The 17,912-nt window shown below is 38.9% G+C and overlaps 1 protein-coding gene across 1 annotated transcript in view; it reads left to right on the top strand.

The window, feature by feature from the left end:
* Nucleotides 1-15,373: 15,373 nt before the first annotated feature.
* The window catches only part of LOC143026862 (uncharacterized), a 21,347-nt gene continuing 18,808 nt past the window's right edge, over nucleotides 15,374-17,912 (top strand). Inside the window, exon 1 of the mRNA XM_076187644.1 lies at nucleotides 15,374-16,446. Coding sequence (XP_076043759.1) covers nucleotides 15,374-16,446 — 1,073 coding nt within the window. The remainder of the gene's footprint in view (nucleotides 16,447-17,912) is intronic.

The following is a 17,912-nucleotide window of genomic DNA, read 5'->3' on the forward strand; positions in this document are numbered from 1 at the left end:
CTACGACTAAGCTAATGGAATTTTAAAAGTCTCTAACTTGGGGTTGAGCTAACTCCCAAAGAATCTAAGTAGACTGCCAATTGTCAACCTTTCTTAATATTCACAGAGACCCGAGCTCAACACATAACCAGTGGTGAAGCTGATGCAAATCCTTGATGGACTTTCGTCGTTGTAAATGCCTGAGGACAATCGCAAGTAACGCCTTATTTCATCTCAAATAATTTCCGACAGTTGCCCCGGGACTCGAACCGGGGCCTTGTTTGACGATAGGCCAAATCTCTACCGTATCTAAATAAGGACGGCAGTTAGCAGTCTACTTAGATCCTTCGAGAGTTACCTCAAGTCCAAGTTATACTTTTTTGAAGCTCCATTAGCTCAGTCGGTAGAGCTTTGGCTTAGCCTCAAGTAAGTCCCCGGTTTTCGGTCACACACACACACACACACACACACACACACACACACACACACACACACACACACACACACACACACACACACACACACACACACACACACACACACACACACACACACACACACACACACACACACACACACACACACACACACACACACACACACGACACACACACAGACACACACACACACACACACACACACACACACACACACACACACACACACACACAGACACACACACACACACACACACACACACACACACACACACACACACACACACACACACACACACACACACACACACACACACACACACACACACACACGCACACACACGCACACACACGCACACACACACACACACAAACACACACACACACACACACACATACACACACACACACACACACAAACACACACACACACACACACACACACACACACACACACACACACACACACACACACACACACACACACACACACACACACATACACACACACACACACACACACACACACACACACTCACACACACACACACACACACACACACACACACACACACACACACACACACACACACACACACACACACACACATATGTATATATATATATATATATATATATATATATATATATATATATGTATATGCATATGTATATATATATATATACATATATATGTATATACACATATGCATGCATTTATATTGATTTCCATATATGAGTGTTTGTATCTGTGTATGTTTATGTAAGTGTGTGTTTACACGTGGAGAAAGATGAGGAAACAAAGGGGTTGATGGTATAAGAAATAGAGAACTCTGCTTTAGACCATCCCTCTTCCCTCTTACATTTTTCATCATAGCTGTCTTGATTCACAGTTTTCCCATTATCCAACCTTTTCCCTCCCTCTCACTCTCACTCTTTTTATCGATCAGCTCCTTCCACTTACTCAACTCTCTCCTCATTTATCGGCATATTTCCATTTGTCTCCTTTATAACTCAAGCCTGCTTACATCCTTCCTCTCCCAGATCCTCTGGCTAGACAATCCGCACAGATCCTTTATATTTTGTTCAACTTGTTTCTCACCCTATACCTTTTCTTTGTCCTTTGCAGCCTCTCTTTCTACATTGTGCTACTTTGTCTCTTGCCCCAGGCTACAGATATCTCTCAAGCTGAATATTTTTTTTCTTTTTTTGTCAAGTTCTTTCTCATTATAATTTACAGGTTTTCCTCAATTTATCACCAAGCCTATTCATCTTCCTTTATCTGTCTCTATGTCACACCACATATATACTTTCTTTGCTGTCTCCATTGTTACTTTTACTGCAGCTGACCAGTCGTTCAGTATCTCTTTATCAACAGCTTACAACTGTTTCACACTCTCCCTGACTCTTGCACAATAAATCTCCCTCTTTCAACTTTCACTATCAGGTGCTTGGTTCATTTCTCAATCTTCTTATTCCTTGCCTCTAGTCATCCAATGATGCCTAGCTGGGCTCCTCTCTGCCACAACCTAATAGTTTCCACTCTCTTTCAAGTCGTATCCTTTACTTAGGGATTCCTATTTTTTCTTGAGATATGTACGGGTATTTAATAAAAACATTTCTAACTTACCTCTACTTATCCTAAACTAGCCTGACCTGACCTAGCCAAGAGTAATCCAGCTTAATCTAACCTAACTTAACCTAACCCAACCTAGCCTGACCTAACCTAACCTAACCCAGCCTAACCTAACCTATCATACAATCACCTGCTCTTCGATATTCCGCTCTTTAACACCGTACTTATCCATAACCTCATCACTTTCGTTTACTTCACCAACATGTCCATTGCAGTCAGCTCCAGTCACTCTTTCTTCCTTGGATAAATCATTTCATTGAACTCATTCCAGAAACCATCTTTCTTCTCCATCTCACACCCCATTTGCTGGGCATATGCGTTGATGACAATCTTCATCATCCCTTCACTTTCCAGCCTCACGCTCTGTCAGACTCTTTCTTCACCTTCAATACACTCTCAGTATACTCTTCTTTCAGATTTACCACGTCAGCGTTCCTCCTCCTAACCACATCATGGTGAAATGGTTCGAACCCACCTTCGATACTCCTAGTTTGAACCGCGGGGAACCTCGGCGCTATCGCATATTCAAGGAAAAAATGCGCGGTTGTGTGTGAATACCTCCAATAAATTACATTGTAATTAAACGGCCGCGGTTCAAAAAACTAGTGTGAACAGGGCCTTACTCCCATTCCGTATGGTCACTTGTGTCCTCCTCTATCATATCGGCCGTCACCTGTCAAGGTACCAATATCTTAACTTCCGACACTCGACTTTACACCCACACCCTTCCTCCCATTCCGTTGCCTCTGGGCACATATCTACCATCTCCTCGCTCCCTAGTACATCTACCGGTACCCAACTGGCCAATAGTACAGGAGGCGGGTGTAGGTAACCCGGTGCTCGACAAATCCGACATGGAAATCCGATTTATGGTCCGCATCCTTGATTTGGCACAGGTTTTATGCCTGACGCCCTTCCTCACGCAACCTTCCCCATTCATCTTGCCTTTTGCAACGTCACTGGCTGGGTCACGCATGTACATATGCTGTACTGTATACGTGCGTATTAGAGATCAGACATATATACTTAGGAGTCTGCAGGTGAACATGTCAACAAATGTTTACATGTGCACATACGCGTACGTGCACGCACGCACATATGCACACACATGTAGACGCACGTGAACACATAGACACACACAAACACACACACACACACATATACATGCACAAATACACACACACACACACACACACACACACACACACACACACACACACACACACACACACACACACACACACACACACACACACACACACACACACACACACACACACACACACACACACACACACACACTGTGATGTGCTGTGCTAACTGACGGGTTTGATATTCACCGCGTTTCCCACATGTCGATCTGAATGTTTCTTCCATTAACTGGTTCCACCGATTTCGCAAGTCAATCATTCCGCTTTAGAGAATAAGCGGTCGTCTCTCCTCTCTCTTTCGCTCAGGTCTCCCAGTTGTCTTCGCTCACGTAGGATGGGCCTCCAGTATACTCTACTTCGTTTTCTTCAAGAAAGTTTGTGTCTCGGTCATCGTCCAGAGAGCGGCAATCACTTCGACACTTTGCGAATCCCTCCCTCTCTCTTTCTCTCTTATTCTTTCTCTCTCACTCTCTCTTACTCTCTCTCTCTCTCAGACTTCGAATACATAGCTGTCTGCGTTGTCCATCGATCTGGCCAACGTGTTTGTCTGTCTCTCTCTCTGGTTGTACATCTTCATCTGTCCGTCCCTTCCAGTCTGTCTATCAGTCTAGAGCCGTAACTATTCTGTCTTCATACATCTGCCAGTTTCTCTCGATCGCACTATGCGTTTTCCTTGTCCTGTCTCGATCTTACTGGATTTATGTGTGTTTATCATAGTATGATTTTTCTTGTTCATGACTTTGTGCTTTAATAGTGCAATCTCTCTCTCTCTCTTTATATATATATATATATATATATATATATATATATATATATATATACATACATACATACACATATATCTGCCTACATGAAACATAAGATACTGCACGTCAGATGTGTGATTGTCCTTTGTCCTTAAGGATAGAAAAAATTGTAAACAACGGTTACACCAACCACCACTCTCTCTCTCTTCCTTTTAAACAACACCAACACATGAAACAACGAAAGGCGATTCTAGTAAATCAACATTTCTATGTACACAGCACCTCTATCTAAAGAGTAGGAGAAGTCAGTTTGAGTCACTGGGGGAGGTCACTAGGAGAAGTCGTCGGTTTCAGCACAGAGTGAGTGGTAGAAGCTCTGGCTTGACTTCTGGTCCATGGTCTTGTGGACTGGCGTTGTTGCTGGAGGGCATTGAGCTCTGGTGGGCGTTTTGGTGCAAAGTGCTTCTGAGAGCTCTGACGGACGTTGTGTACCAGTAGGGTTTCATGACTATCTCGTTCTTGTTGGTGATGAAGTGCATGGTGTTCCTGGGGGCGTGCTGAAGGGAGGGTAATATCTGCAGCATGCTGCACATTGATGGTGGGATGCTTGGAAGTTATGGCTACAGCTTCCGCAATCTACAATCTTTCAAAATTATCTTCTCTGTGGAGTATAATGGTATTTTTTGTGAATGTACTCGAAGGTGGCTTCATGTCGTGATGATCAATGAAGTGTTGGAAGATAGATCCCTGGTTTTGGTGGTATTGGAGGCGCCTTTTCATTGTGGTGGAGGTTCCTCCGATGTAAGAATTGGAGCCGTCACAGAGACCCACCTGGCATTAAAACATATATTACATTGGTAGAGGCCTCTTTCGGGAACTTGGGTATTGTATTATTCCTAATAATAAAGGATATGGTTAGGTTTGGCATGCTAAAAATTCTGATGTTGATGGAAGTGTCTGTGTCACTGGGAGTGACTCCTTCTTTAATGATGCTTTTAATGGCTTCACATTTTCCTTTTTACTTGTTGTGGAAATTATTTTGATGGTAAATGGTGATTTCGTTGCTTGCAGGATTTGGAGCCTAGGGTGGTTTGGCATATTTATCCAATTTCTTCTTTATAACGCCTTCGATCATTTGGTCAGAAGACTCGTTGTTGGTAAGGAGTTGACGGACATGGTCGAATTCCTTGTGGGTCTCCCTCCAGCTACTACAATGGATCAGAGCTCTGTTGTTGTACGCCCCCAAGATCACCATGCATTTCATCACCAACAAGAACGAGATAGTCCTGAAACCCTACTGGTACACAAAGTCCGTCAGAGCTCTCAGAAGCACTTTGCACCACAACGCCACCAGAGCTCAATGCCCTCCAGCAACAACGCCAGCTCACATGACCATGGACCAGAAGTCAAGCCAGAGCTTCTACCACTCACTCTGTGCTGAAACCGACGACTTCTCCTAGTGACCTCCCCCAGGGACCGAATTTGACCTCTCCCACTTTTCTCAATAACCTTACCCAGGGACTCACATTGATGATCTCTCCTACTTCTCCCAGTGATTTCACCCAAGAACTCCCATTCACCTCTCTTGCTTCTCCCGATAACCTTACACAAAAACTCCCGTTGACTTCTCCTATTTCTACTAATAACCTCACTCAAAAACTCAGTATGACCTATCCTACATTTATCAATAACCTCACTTTATAAGCAGTACAAGTCAGCCTGTAGACATTATTTTTCACCAGGTCTTCGCCTACAGCAGCCCTTCAAAATGCTGTAGCCTTTGAGAGAGGCGAATAAAACATTACTTTTTCGGAGTTTTTGTCAACAGTTTTATTGTACTGTTACATAGATGTATTATAATCGTTGGCATCCATTAGCGGCTATCAGTACACCCTCTCACATGATACTGAAATCTTGAATGATCATGTTCAAACCTTGAACTATGAAAACAAAAAGTTATTCTTGAAACTGAAGATAATGAATATCAAAATAGCCAAAGCTACTAGCGTAGTTGACTTGAGAAAATATATATGTACACACACGAACACACACATATATATATGCATATATATGCAGTTTGCAATCGAAATATATAGATTCCCCGTCTCCAGTCTTTTCTACTCCAACAGTGGTTTTAACGATATATATATATATATATATATATATATATATATATATATATATATATATATCTATATATGTATGTATATATATATATATATATATATATATATATATATATATAATATATATATATATATATATATTTAGGGAAGATAGGGGTGAATGGAGAAGGGTTGATTATGGATGATGCTGTGATGCATGAGAGGGAGTGGGTGGGGGATGGTGGGGGTAAGGAAGTATGCACGAGAAAAATTTTGACGCAGCCGGAAGGGATTTCTCCCCGTCTTCTCCTTTTCTGCATGAGGGGACGGAGAGGGGGGGGGGTCACCGAATTTATGAAGCGGCCTTGCTGTGGATGTGCTGTGTCTTGCGACACTGCTTCTTACCCAGGGCAGTGGACAGGATGCAGGGATGACCCATCATCCAGGAGGTGCCAAGATAAGAGGGAGGGAGGCGGGTGGAGGGGAGTGGGATATGTAGGGAATGGAATGGGTGGGAGTGGTTTCTGTGCCTTTTTCTTTTTGGCTATCCCCCGTGTAAGGGGGGAAAGCCTTTGGTATGCATGCATGTATATATATTCTCACCTTCTTACCATACTCCAGGTAGGGCAGGTGCCCTGTCAGTTGTGATGGGTTCGATCTCTGTACCTCTCTTCATCTTCTATCGTCTCCATTGTCTCTCCTCTCGTTTCTTTTGCTTACTGATTCCATCCTTTCATCTTTTCCTGGGTCTCCCTCTTGGCCTTGTCCCTTTCGGTGCCCAGAGGGTATTTTTATATGTCCATTCTCATCACGTGTCTTTACCATCTCAATTGACTTCTCTCCTCCACACCAAGCTCCTCCTGGCCATCAACATTTCTCCTCCGGTCTCTCCTTGTTATTTCTTTAATGAGGCGTACGACTCGCATTTTTGCCGCTTGAATCTTACTCTCTAGCTTAGCTGTCCATATTTCTGATCCATAAGTTAACAAAGGCCTTAGTATCGTTTTGTAAATCAAGACTTTAACCCTGGTTGGTATACTTTTTTCCTTTAGCAGTGGGTACAAGAGTCTTAGACTTTTAGTGTAGTTGCCAATTCTGTTGTTTATTTCTGTTCCCATGTCACATTTTTCATTGACGTTTACTCCTAAATACTTGAAATTTTCTACTAAATTTAATGGGACCCCTTCAATTTTAATTTCTATTTCCATATGGTATCTTTCTCTCGAAACCACCATGATTTCTGTCTTATTCTTGTTTATTTTCATGCCCATGGATTTTAGCTTGTCATTCCAATTGTCCACCGCTCTTTGGAGTGCAATAGGGGTATTTGCTATGAGTGCAATATCATCGGCATATGCTAAGGTTATGATTTCACCCGCATCACTTTTAAGACTCTTCATGATTTTATCAATGTACAAGATAAAAAGCAGTGGCGAGATTACTCTATTTTGTCGAATCCCAATAAAAACACAGAACCAGTTATATTCTCCTTGCTGCGTCCTTACTGCACTTTTACAATTTCTGTACAGACTCTTGGCTGCTCTAGCAAGTTTGGGTTCCAGCCCGTAATCACGGTCTGCTAATATGTCCCACAAATTGTTTCTTGTCACTCGATTAAAGGCCTTTTCTAATTCAATAAAAACGATGTAAATATCTTTAGCTCATTCCCAACTCTTCTCCATGATCATCCAGTGTGAAAATCAGTTCTGTCCTTCCTCTCCGAGGTCCAAATCCAGACTGGCTTTCCTCCAACTTTACCTCTACCATGCCTCTTAGTCTTTTCTCTAGAATTCTTTCGTGTATTTTTCCGATATGTATCAATAAGGTAATGCATCTATAGTTTTTTGCATTTGTTTCGATCACCTTTTTAAGATATTTTACAGATAACTGCTTTACACCAGTCATCGGGCACCGGCCATCGTACCATGCTACGTTGGAAATTCAGTAAAGCCAGTCCACTATATATTCATTACCTTTCAGCAGTTCAGCAGGTAGCCCATCACAGTCAAGACTTTCCATTTTCATTTTCTTTATTGCATCCCTAATCTCATCTCGTGTTATACCATCCCCTATTTCTCCTCTACTGAAATAAACTTTTTCTAGGTTTTCTTCCATGAGTTAAAAAAGTTCAGTATCATCTCATGGGTTTAGTAGTTCAGAAAAATACTTCTTCCATTTCTGGTCAATCTTACATGTATCTGTTAATAACTCGCCTTTTTTACCTTTAACTGTGTTTACTATTGATTCTTCTTTCCATCTGTAATTTTTGCAATACTATGTATCTGTTTCCTAATGCCAACCATGTCTTGTTCCATCTCTACTCCAAGTTTCTCCCACGCATCCTTTTTCGTTTTTCTTTTTACTCTCTTGGCAACATTTCTCGCTTCCTCATATTTTGTTCTGTTGTGTGCATTTCCCCTTATTCACTTTCTGAAAGCTCTGCTTTGCCGTTTCACTGCTGTCTTGATATCTACCGTCAATCAAACTATTTTCTTTTTTTCCCACCACTGATTTTCTTTATCTCAATTGTTTCTTTTGCTATTTCGGTGAATTTATGTTTCATTTTCTCCAACTCATGTTCAATGCTTTCAGTTTCTTCATTTTCCACTGGTACTGCATCTGACACTTTTTCCTGGTATTGTCTAGCATTTTCTGGAATGCTTTTAATCTTTTCACCATGATTTTATCTCTCACTACCTTTTTTTGTGTATTTTGTTTCTTGATAGACTTTTTGCTATCATTAGACGATGATCTAAATCTAGTGATACTAATGGTATGCATTTAACATCTCGAAGCATCCTTTTATTATTTGTTAAAACCAGGACTATCATCGATCAATCAGTATAGTCTTGAAACTTAGCATTCCATCTATACCAGCTCCACTTGAGGCTATCTTGGTGTTTGTAAAATGTGTTCATGATAACCAACTTATTCCTAACACAAAAATCAATCAAATTTTCACCCTCATTGTTTTTATTACCAATTCCGAAGACGCCTATCACATTTTCCAACCCAGTTCTATTAGTGCCCACATGTGCATTCAAATCACCCCCAATGATCTTGTCACCATTATCCACAGTATCTATGGTATCTTGTAACTCTTGGTAAAATTGCTTTTTTCCTCTTCTGGTCTTCCATGGTGTGGGGCATACACTTATATTAATAAGAAAAAAAGAAAGAAAATCAGCCAATTTGATTGTAATGCCTATTATTCTCTCCTTCACATAATCTATCTTTTCAATTTTGCCAGCAAATTCAGGTGCAAGAACAAAAGCCACACCATATATTCTTATCACTTCCATTCCTTTGTATATTAGCTCAGTGTTGCTATGCACCGTTTTTCTTCCGTCTCCAACCAATCCGGTTTCACATATACATAAAAAATCTAATCTCTCCATCATCATCTCTACCACTTCTTAAATTTGTCACTTAATGTTGTAGCATCTATAGTCGCCAAGCGAATATTCATTCTACAGCTCTGAGTGACAAAATGGTTGTACGCCCCGAAGAACACCATGCACTTCATCACCAACAAGAACGTGAATCCTGAACCACTACTATATTTGTATATATATATATATATATATATATATATATATATATATATATGTATATATACATATATATAAATATATATATCTATATATAAATATATATATATATATAGATATATATATATGTACAACATTGAATGGGTCCCAGTCATTAGAGATACAATTTTATCAACCATAATGCACTTTAATTCTAAGCCATATAGGCGCATGCAGAAATTGGGCGTACCACGTTACAATTTTTGCATGCGCCTATATGGCTTAGAGTTAAAGTGCATTGTGGTTGATAAATGAATATATATATGTATATATATATATATATATATATATATATATATACACATACACACCCACACACCTACACCCATATATATATATATATATATATATATATATATATATATATATATATATATATATATATATATATATATATATATATATACAGTGCTCCCTAGCCACTTCGCGCTTCACGTTTTGAGGCTTCAGTGCTTCGCGGGTTTTTCCAAAATATTCATAAAAAAAAAATTAAAAAAATAATCAGATTTTCTTAAAACTTACCATGCTAACACATGAATGTTATAGCTTTCTCGTGTAAGTTTTGATAAATGATTAAAATGATAAATAATATCGCTAGAGGGAATTTTATCGAAAAAAAAAACCGCTATCGGTGCGACGTCACAAAGTCAAGAATTTTATGACCAATGTATATCTTGATCTATTAAGATTTTAGGAAAAAATTAAATTACACGCTGTTAGTATGGTATTTCAGATTTTACATGCAAAAGCAGGTTAGTCTAGGTAAATTGTTAAGATCGGAAAACATTTGTGACGCCATCAATGACATCATACGGATGGAAGAGACGGACATGTATCGTTCACATGCTCATGGAATATGGAAAATAATGATTTGATTATACTGTAAAAATATCAAGTCGATATATAAAAAACATTTTTATTAGTATTTTTCTATCAGTGCGTCTGATCCCCCTTAATTACTGTATGATAAATGTTAATTACTGTATAAGGTTTAGTAATTAACAATTTAAGTAAATATGTGTACTGTTGTAATCTTTGTCTCAAACATGTAAAGTATAATTACTGTTTACATATTTTAAGCAGTCGGGTATCCACAGACATATACACTAAATTTCCTAAGAGGGGTGCAAATCCTACTTCGTGGATTTTCACCTTTCGCGGAGGGTTCTGGTCCCCATTAACCACGAAAAACAAGGGATCAATATATATATATATATATATATATATATATATATATTTACTTATATACATACATATGTACATATATATGTATATATACGTATATATATATATATATGTATATATATATATATATATATATATATACATACATATGTACGCACACAGACACACACACACACATGCACACACACACACACACACACACACACACACACACACACACACACACACACACACACACACACACACACACACACAAATACACACACACACACACACACACACACACACACACACACACACACACACACACACACACACACACACACACACACACACACACACACACACACACACATATATATATATGTATATATATATATATATATATATATAGTTATATATATAGTTTATTGACAGCTGAGGTAGTAATGCAGTCAGGTAACCATTGACCGTTTGAAATATTAAAATTAGGGAAATATTTAATCAGGGAAGACTCGATTATTTTCATTCTGAAACTACTTTTTGATTTATAAATTATTTCAGCACCATCCCAATGTATGCGATGATTTTTATTTACAGTGTGCTGAAATACCGCGGAGCTTTCTTGACCATATTTTACAGAATTATGTTCTTTCATTCTGGTTGCCAAGTCTCTTCCAGTTTGTCCCCAATAGATATTATCGCAATGTGAACATGGCAACTTGTAAACACCTGGGTTGAAGTCACTTGTTGGTCTACATTGTACATTAACTATTTTTCTGAACAATGACGTTGATGTTTTCTTTTAGTAATAATTGGGACATTTCATTTATAGAGTTATTAAAAGGTAATTTAATACATTTATTATTCCATTTATGTTTGTTAGTAGAATGGGGAGTAGATTTATGAAAACTTATTTTAGCCTTGCTAAGGGCTTTTTGCAAGAACCAATCCGGGTATCCTAATCTTGTAAGTTGTTTTCTTACTATTTTTATTTCTGAATCTAAATATTGTGGGCTACAAATTCTGAGTGCTTGTGAAAACAAGTGTTGCTTCGGGCTTATTTTTACGAGCACTCAGAATTTGCAGCCCACAATATATACATATATATATATATATATATATATATATAAATATATATATATATATATATGTATATATAGGAGTATATATATACTTGTGTTTATATATATAAATATATATATATATATGTGTGTGTGTGTGTGTGTGTGTGTGTGTGTGTGTGTGTGTGTGTGTGTGTGTGTGTGTGTGTGTGTGTGTGTGTGTGTGTGTGTATGTGTGTGTTTGTCTGTGTGTGTGTGCGTGTATATATATCATACATACATACATACATACATATACCAAGGCTTTTTCCCCCTTACAAGGGAGGTAGCCAAAAAGGGAAAGGCATAAAATCATTTCCACCCATTCCATCCCTGAATACACTCCACACCCCTCCACCCTCCCTCTTATCTGAGCACCTCCTGGATGACGGGTCATCTCTGCACCTTGTCCACTGCCCTGGGTCAGAAGCAGTGTCGCAAGACACAGCACATCCACAGCAAGGCCGCTTCATTAAATCGGCGACCCCCCTCTCCGTCCCCCATTGCATGTATACACACACACACACACACACATATATATATATATATATATATATATATATATTTATTTATATATATATATATATATTTATATATATATGTATATATATATATAAATATATATATTTATATACATAAATACATATATATATATAACATAAGAACATAAGAATGAAGGAGACTGCAGGAGACCATAAGGCCTACACCACCTGTCATCCCCATCCATAACGTTTTCTAATCGTTTCTTAAAACAACTGATTGTTTCAACGCTTACTATATGGTTACTAAATTTATTCCATTCGTCGACCACCCTATTAGTAAACCAATTCTTACCTATTTCCTTTTTAAATCTAAATTAGTCCAGTTTATAACCATTACTGTGAGTCCTACCCTGTTGTTGATGACCTTGTTGATGACCTTGTTTGCATCACCCTTGGTAAAGCTTTTGATCCACTTGAACACCTCTGTTTGATCACCCCGAACTCTGCGTCTTTCCAGAGAGTGTAAGTTAAGGTGCCTAAGCCTCTCTTCGTAAGGCAAATTTCTGAGTCTATGTAACATTTTGGTCATTCTTCTCTGTACTAATTCCAGTGAATTGATGTCCATTTTGTAAGACGGAGACCAAAACTGTACCGCATATTCAAGTATGGGTCTAACTATCGCTAGATAGAGTTTAATAATTACCTCTGCACTTCTATTCGTCACCGTTCTAGCAATGAAGCCTAATGCACTGTTAGCTTTATTTCTGGCGCTAATGCACTGTTTCCTGGATTTAAGGTCCGGACCCACTAGAACTCCCAAGTCTCTCTCGCACTCAGTTTTCTTTAAAAGCGTGTTATCTAAGCTGTATCTATTTTCGAGGTTGTGTAGCCTTACGTTTAACACGCTACACTTAGAGATATTGAAGTTTATTTACCATTTCACCGACCATGTGAACAGTTTCTTAAGATCATCCTGCAGAGTCTCTGCGTCGTCTCCTGACCTAATTAGGCGTTCTATTTAAGTGTCGTACGCATACTTACTAGCATCACTATTTATCCCGTCGTCTAAGTCATTTATGCACATAATGAACAACAGGGGACCAAAAACCGAGCCCTGAGGGACCCCTCTAGTAACAGTGCTCCACCTAGATTCTACTCCATTTATGATGATCCGGTGTTTTCTGTTACTAATCCAAGCTCTAATCCATTCTAACACTTTCCCTCCTATGCCATGGGCTTTAATTTTATTTAGCAGTCTCTGGTGTGGCTCCTTATCGAACGCTTTGCTAAAGTCGAAATAAATAATATCGTAATTATCATTGTCATTTGACGCCTTAAATACTTTAGTGTAAAAAGATAGAAGATTAATCACACATGACTTACCCTTTACTTGGAGGAACCATGCTGTGAATCACGAATTAAATTATGTCTTTCGATGTGTTCTCTGAGTCTATTTACTATTACAGATTCAATCATTTTTCCTATAACCGATGTCAAACTGATTGGCACGTAGTTGCATTTAGACGATCTATCTCCCTTCTTAAAAAGAGGAACAATGTTTGCTTGCCTCCAAGCAGTAGGCACAAAACCAGTGTCTTCTGATTTATTAGATATTTCAGTTAACTGGTCGCAGATTTCAAATTTACACTCCTTTAACATTCTCGGAAAAATCTAGTTTAAACCCGGGGAATTTGCAGCTTTAAGTCTTTCAATCTGCTTGACTACCTCTACTTTACTATTGCTGATATTAGATAGACTACTTTCTTCCTCCCATTTGAAAATTGGATCGCAGTCAGGTACGTTATCTCACCTTTTATTAGTAAACACCGATAGAAAATAATTGTTAAACTCCTCACTCATTTTTTCCTCCGACTCTACCATGACATCTTCATCGTTTTTAATTGGTCCTATTTTTTCTTAATTTTTTGTTCTATAGAGATGAAAGAAACGCTTTGGGGCTGGATCTTGCTTGACTAGGAACCTTAATTTCACAATTACGTTTTGCTGAACGTGTATTTATTTTAACCAGCGTTACCATTTCGTTATATCTTGATATAAGGTGTATTTCCCCCCCCCCCTTTTTTTTTTTTTTTTTTTTTTTTTTTTTTTTTTTTTTTTTTTTTTTTTTTTTTTTTTTTTTTTTTTTTTTTTTTTTTTTTTTTTTTTACATAAAGACCTCTTTTCATTCCTATCTAATGTTTCATTTTGTCCATCATCCATTTGGGAGTATTACTATTTTTCCGTATTGACTTCAGAGGGATAAATGTATTTTGTGCATTAATGATTAAATCAGTTAGATTGCTATACATTTCATCCAAATCGCTGACCTGTATATGTATGTATGTATATATATATATATATATATATATATATATATATATATATGTATATATATATATATATATACTTCTAGGGCACAGGTTTTCACGTAGACAATTTTGATTGAAGTCAACTGCGCTAATAGCTTTGGCTATCTTAGGATTCAAATTCTTCAGTTTGAAGAATAGCTTTTTGTCGTCATAGATCAAAGTATGAACATAATCATTCATGATTTCAAAATCATGGAGAAGAGGGTGCAGTAAATGGCGCTGTTGAATGTTAATGGTTATAATGACACAATGTAACAGTACAAAAGCTGTTGACACAAATACCGATAACTTAAGTTTTTTCGCCTCTCACGGAGGCTTCTTCAGGGTGAGAACTATAAATTCAAAGGCTAACTAGGTCTGCTATCGACGAAAATGAAGCAAATAATAATGGTCTCTGGCCGACTGTCAGTCCTTAAAAAGCAGGGTGGTAAGGGTTGTGGGAGAGGTCATCGCAATTCTTTTGGGAGAGGTCACTGGAGGAAGCGGGGGAGGTTAATGAAGTGATAGAAGATAGGGCCTTGGTTTCGGTGGTATTGGAGGCTGCTAAAGAACTTCGGGAAAGGGAAGACATCATCATCCGTAAAGGAGATAAGGCAGCAGTGTACGTCATCATGGATAAGACCTCCTACCTAGAGAAGATGGACACGATCCTGGAGAACCCCGCAAAATTCCAGCGCCTACAAAAAGATCCCATTGATGCTTTGAAGAAAAAGATCAACAGCCTCATCCAACAAGCTAATAGAACTACCAAACATTTTAACAAATTAGTAGGAAATTTTAAACCAGGATACAGCTATGGGACTATAAAAGCCCATAAGCAATGTAACCCCCTTAGACCTATTATAGCCCAAATCACCACTCCTTCCTACTACATTGCCAAAAAGCTGAATAGACTGTTAACTCCGTATGCCCCCACAGGCCGTTCAGTTTCTTTCGTGACAGAGTTCATTGACCTTCTGCGGACTGCACCACCTTGTCAAGACATAGCTTCCCTGGACATGGAATCCCTTTCTACCAATGTTCCAGTAGATGAGACCATCAACTTCATTTTAGACCGAGTCTACAGAAGCGACAAGCCTGTAATTGACATCCCCGAACACGTATTAAAGTCCTTGCTCGAAACATGTACTAGGGAAGCCCCGTTCCTCTCTCACCGAGGAGAGCTTTTCAGGCATGTTGATGGTGTAGCTATGGGTTCCCCACTCGGGGTCCTCTTTGCTAATATGTATATGGCCCACGTTGAGGAGAAGACTTTTCACCATCGACCTCCTTCAGGAATTTATGCCAGGTATATAGACGACATTTGTATCGCCACCAGTTCACAAGAAGACGTCACCAGCCTGATTTCTACCTTTCAGGATAACTCCTGCCTGGCTTTCACACACGAGAAAAGTGTAGAGGGACATCTTCCCTTCCTCTACTTAGACATCAGCAAAGAGAGAAAGTGTTTCAACACCAAAGTCTACACCAAAGATACCAATATAGGCCGTTGCCTTAATGCTCGTGGTGAATGCCCTGCAGCTTATAAAAGATCAGCAGCTACAGCATACGTCAACAGAACTCTGACACATTGTAGTAGTTGGAGGGAGACGTATAGGGAACTCGACCGGATTAGACAACTCCTTACCAACAACGGATTTCCCGACCAGATGATTGAAGGTGTTATCAAGAGGAAATTTGATCAGTATGACACACCAGCCCAGGCCCCAAATCAGATCAACGATGAAATCACCATTTACCACCAGAATCACTTTCACAGCCATTATAAGGAAGAGTGTGATGCCATTAAAGGCATCATAAAAAAGAGGAGTTTTCCCCACAGACGCAGACACAACAATCAACATAAGAATTTTCTGTAAGCCAAACCTGACTAGGTCCCTAGTTATGAGAAACAAAACAACTCCAAAAATCCCGAAGGAAGCCTCGACCAATGTAGTTTATAAGTTTTCTTGCCAGGAGGGCCGCTGTGACGGCTCCTTTTCCTACATTGGTATAACCTCCACCACACTAAGAAGACGTCTCCAATACCACCGTAACCAAGGCTCTATCTCCCAACACTTCATTGACCACGACGACATGAAGCCACCACTTAACACATTAGAACACAATACAATTATAATCCACAAAGAAACAAATTTCAAAAGACTGCAGATTGCTGAAGCTGTTGCTATTACTACTCAGCGGCCCTCCATCAATGTACAGCAAGCTGCAGATTTCATCCTACTATGGTGCCGTCGATTGATTAGTGTTTAACCAAGAGCACCTCCAATGGGAGTGATCAGAGATACCCACATAAAAACGATTTGGGAAATAAGAAATCAAGGTATACGCTGCCACCACCCAATCGTCTATATGGATATATCTGACCATAAATGGAAACTGCTCCTTGTCATTCACGTCTGACTCCGTCCCCTTTCCTCAGGTCGTTTGGGGTTGGTTCTGGGTAGCGAAAAGGCCTATGCCCAAGTGGGGGTAGTAAAAGAATATAAGTGAAGGTCTGCTATGTGTTAATTATTACACTGAAGCAAAAATATAGTAAGGAAATACAAAAGTATATTGTGGTTTTCTCCAACTAGACAATCTATTGATCCTTACAATATGAAAAATATATGGGTATGCGAGACATTTAATAACACAGTTTTTTTTGCTTATGGGCATCATAAGTAAGGTCACAGGCACGTGGAAAAACGTAGTTATTTACGCTCCAACCTTCCGGTCACTGTATAAGTCTACTTACAATATTGTGTCTACCTTCAACCCAGTATTCTTATTAGAGAACGATCACAGACAGAATTGTACTCTAAGGATTACACTCTCATAGCTAATGTATATATGCGTGACACCGTCTAACTCCTTCCACGCAGTGTTTGTGGAGTACACTCCCTTAAACCCTTTTAATTCCTGTTATCGGAATAGTTTTTGGCATCAGATTCAAAACTTAATAATAATAATAACTATCTACCTACTATATCTGCACTATATCATTTAACTCACATATTGACATTTATTTTCATTAATCTTACAGAATGTACCCATACCTGTTATCGGGATAGTTTTTGGCATCAGATTAAAATTTTAGCTGCGCACAAAAAGAACGAGACGGCTATGTGTTCGTATCTATGGGTAAACTACTAACCTCCCTGTTGTATT

Source organism: Oratosquilla oratoria, chromosome 7, assembly GCF_046742065.1.
Source record: "Oratosquilla oratoria isolate Oo_2021 chromosome 7, ASM4674206v1, whole genome shotgun sequence".
Lineage (NCBI taxonomy): Eukaryota > Metazoa > Arthropoda > Malacostraca > Stomatopoda > Squillidae > Oratosquilla > Oratosquilla oratoria.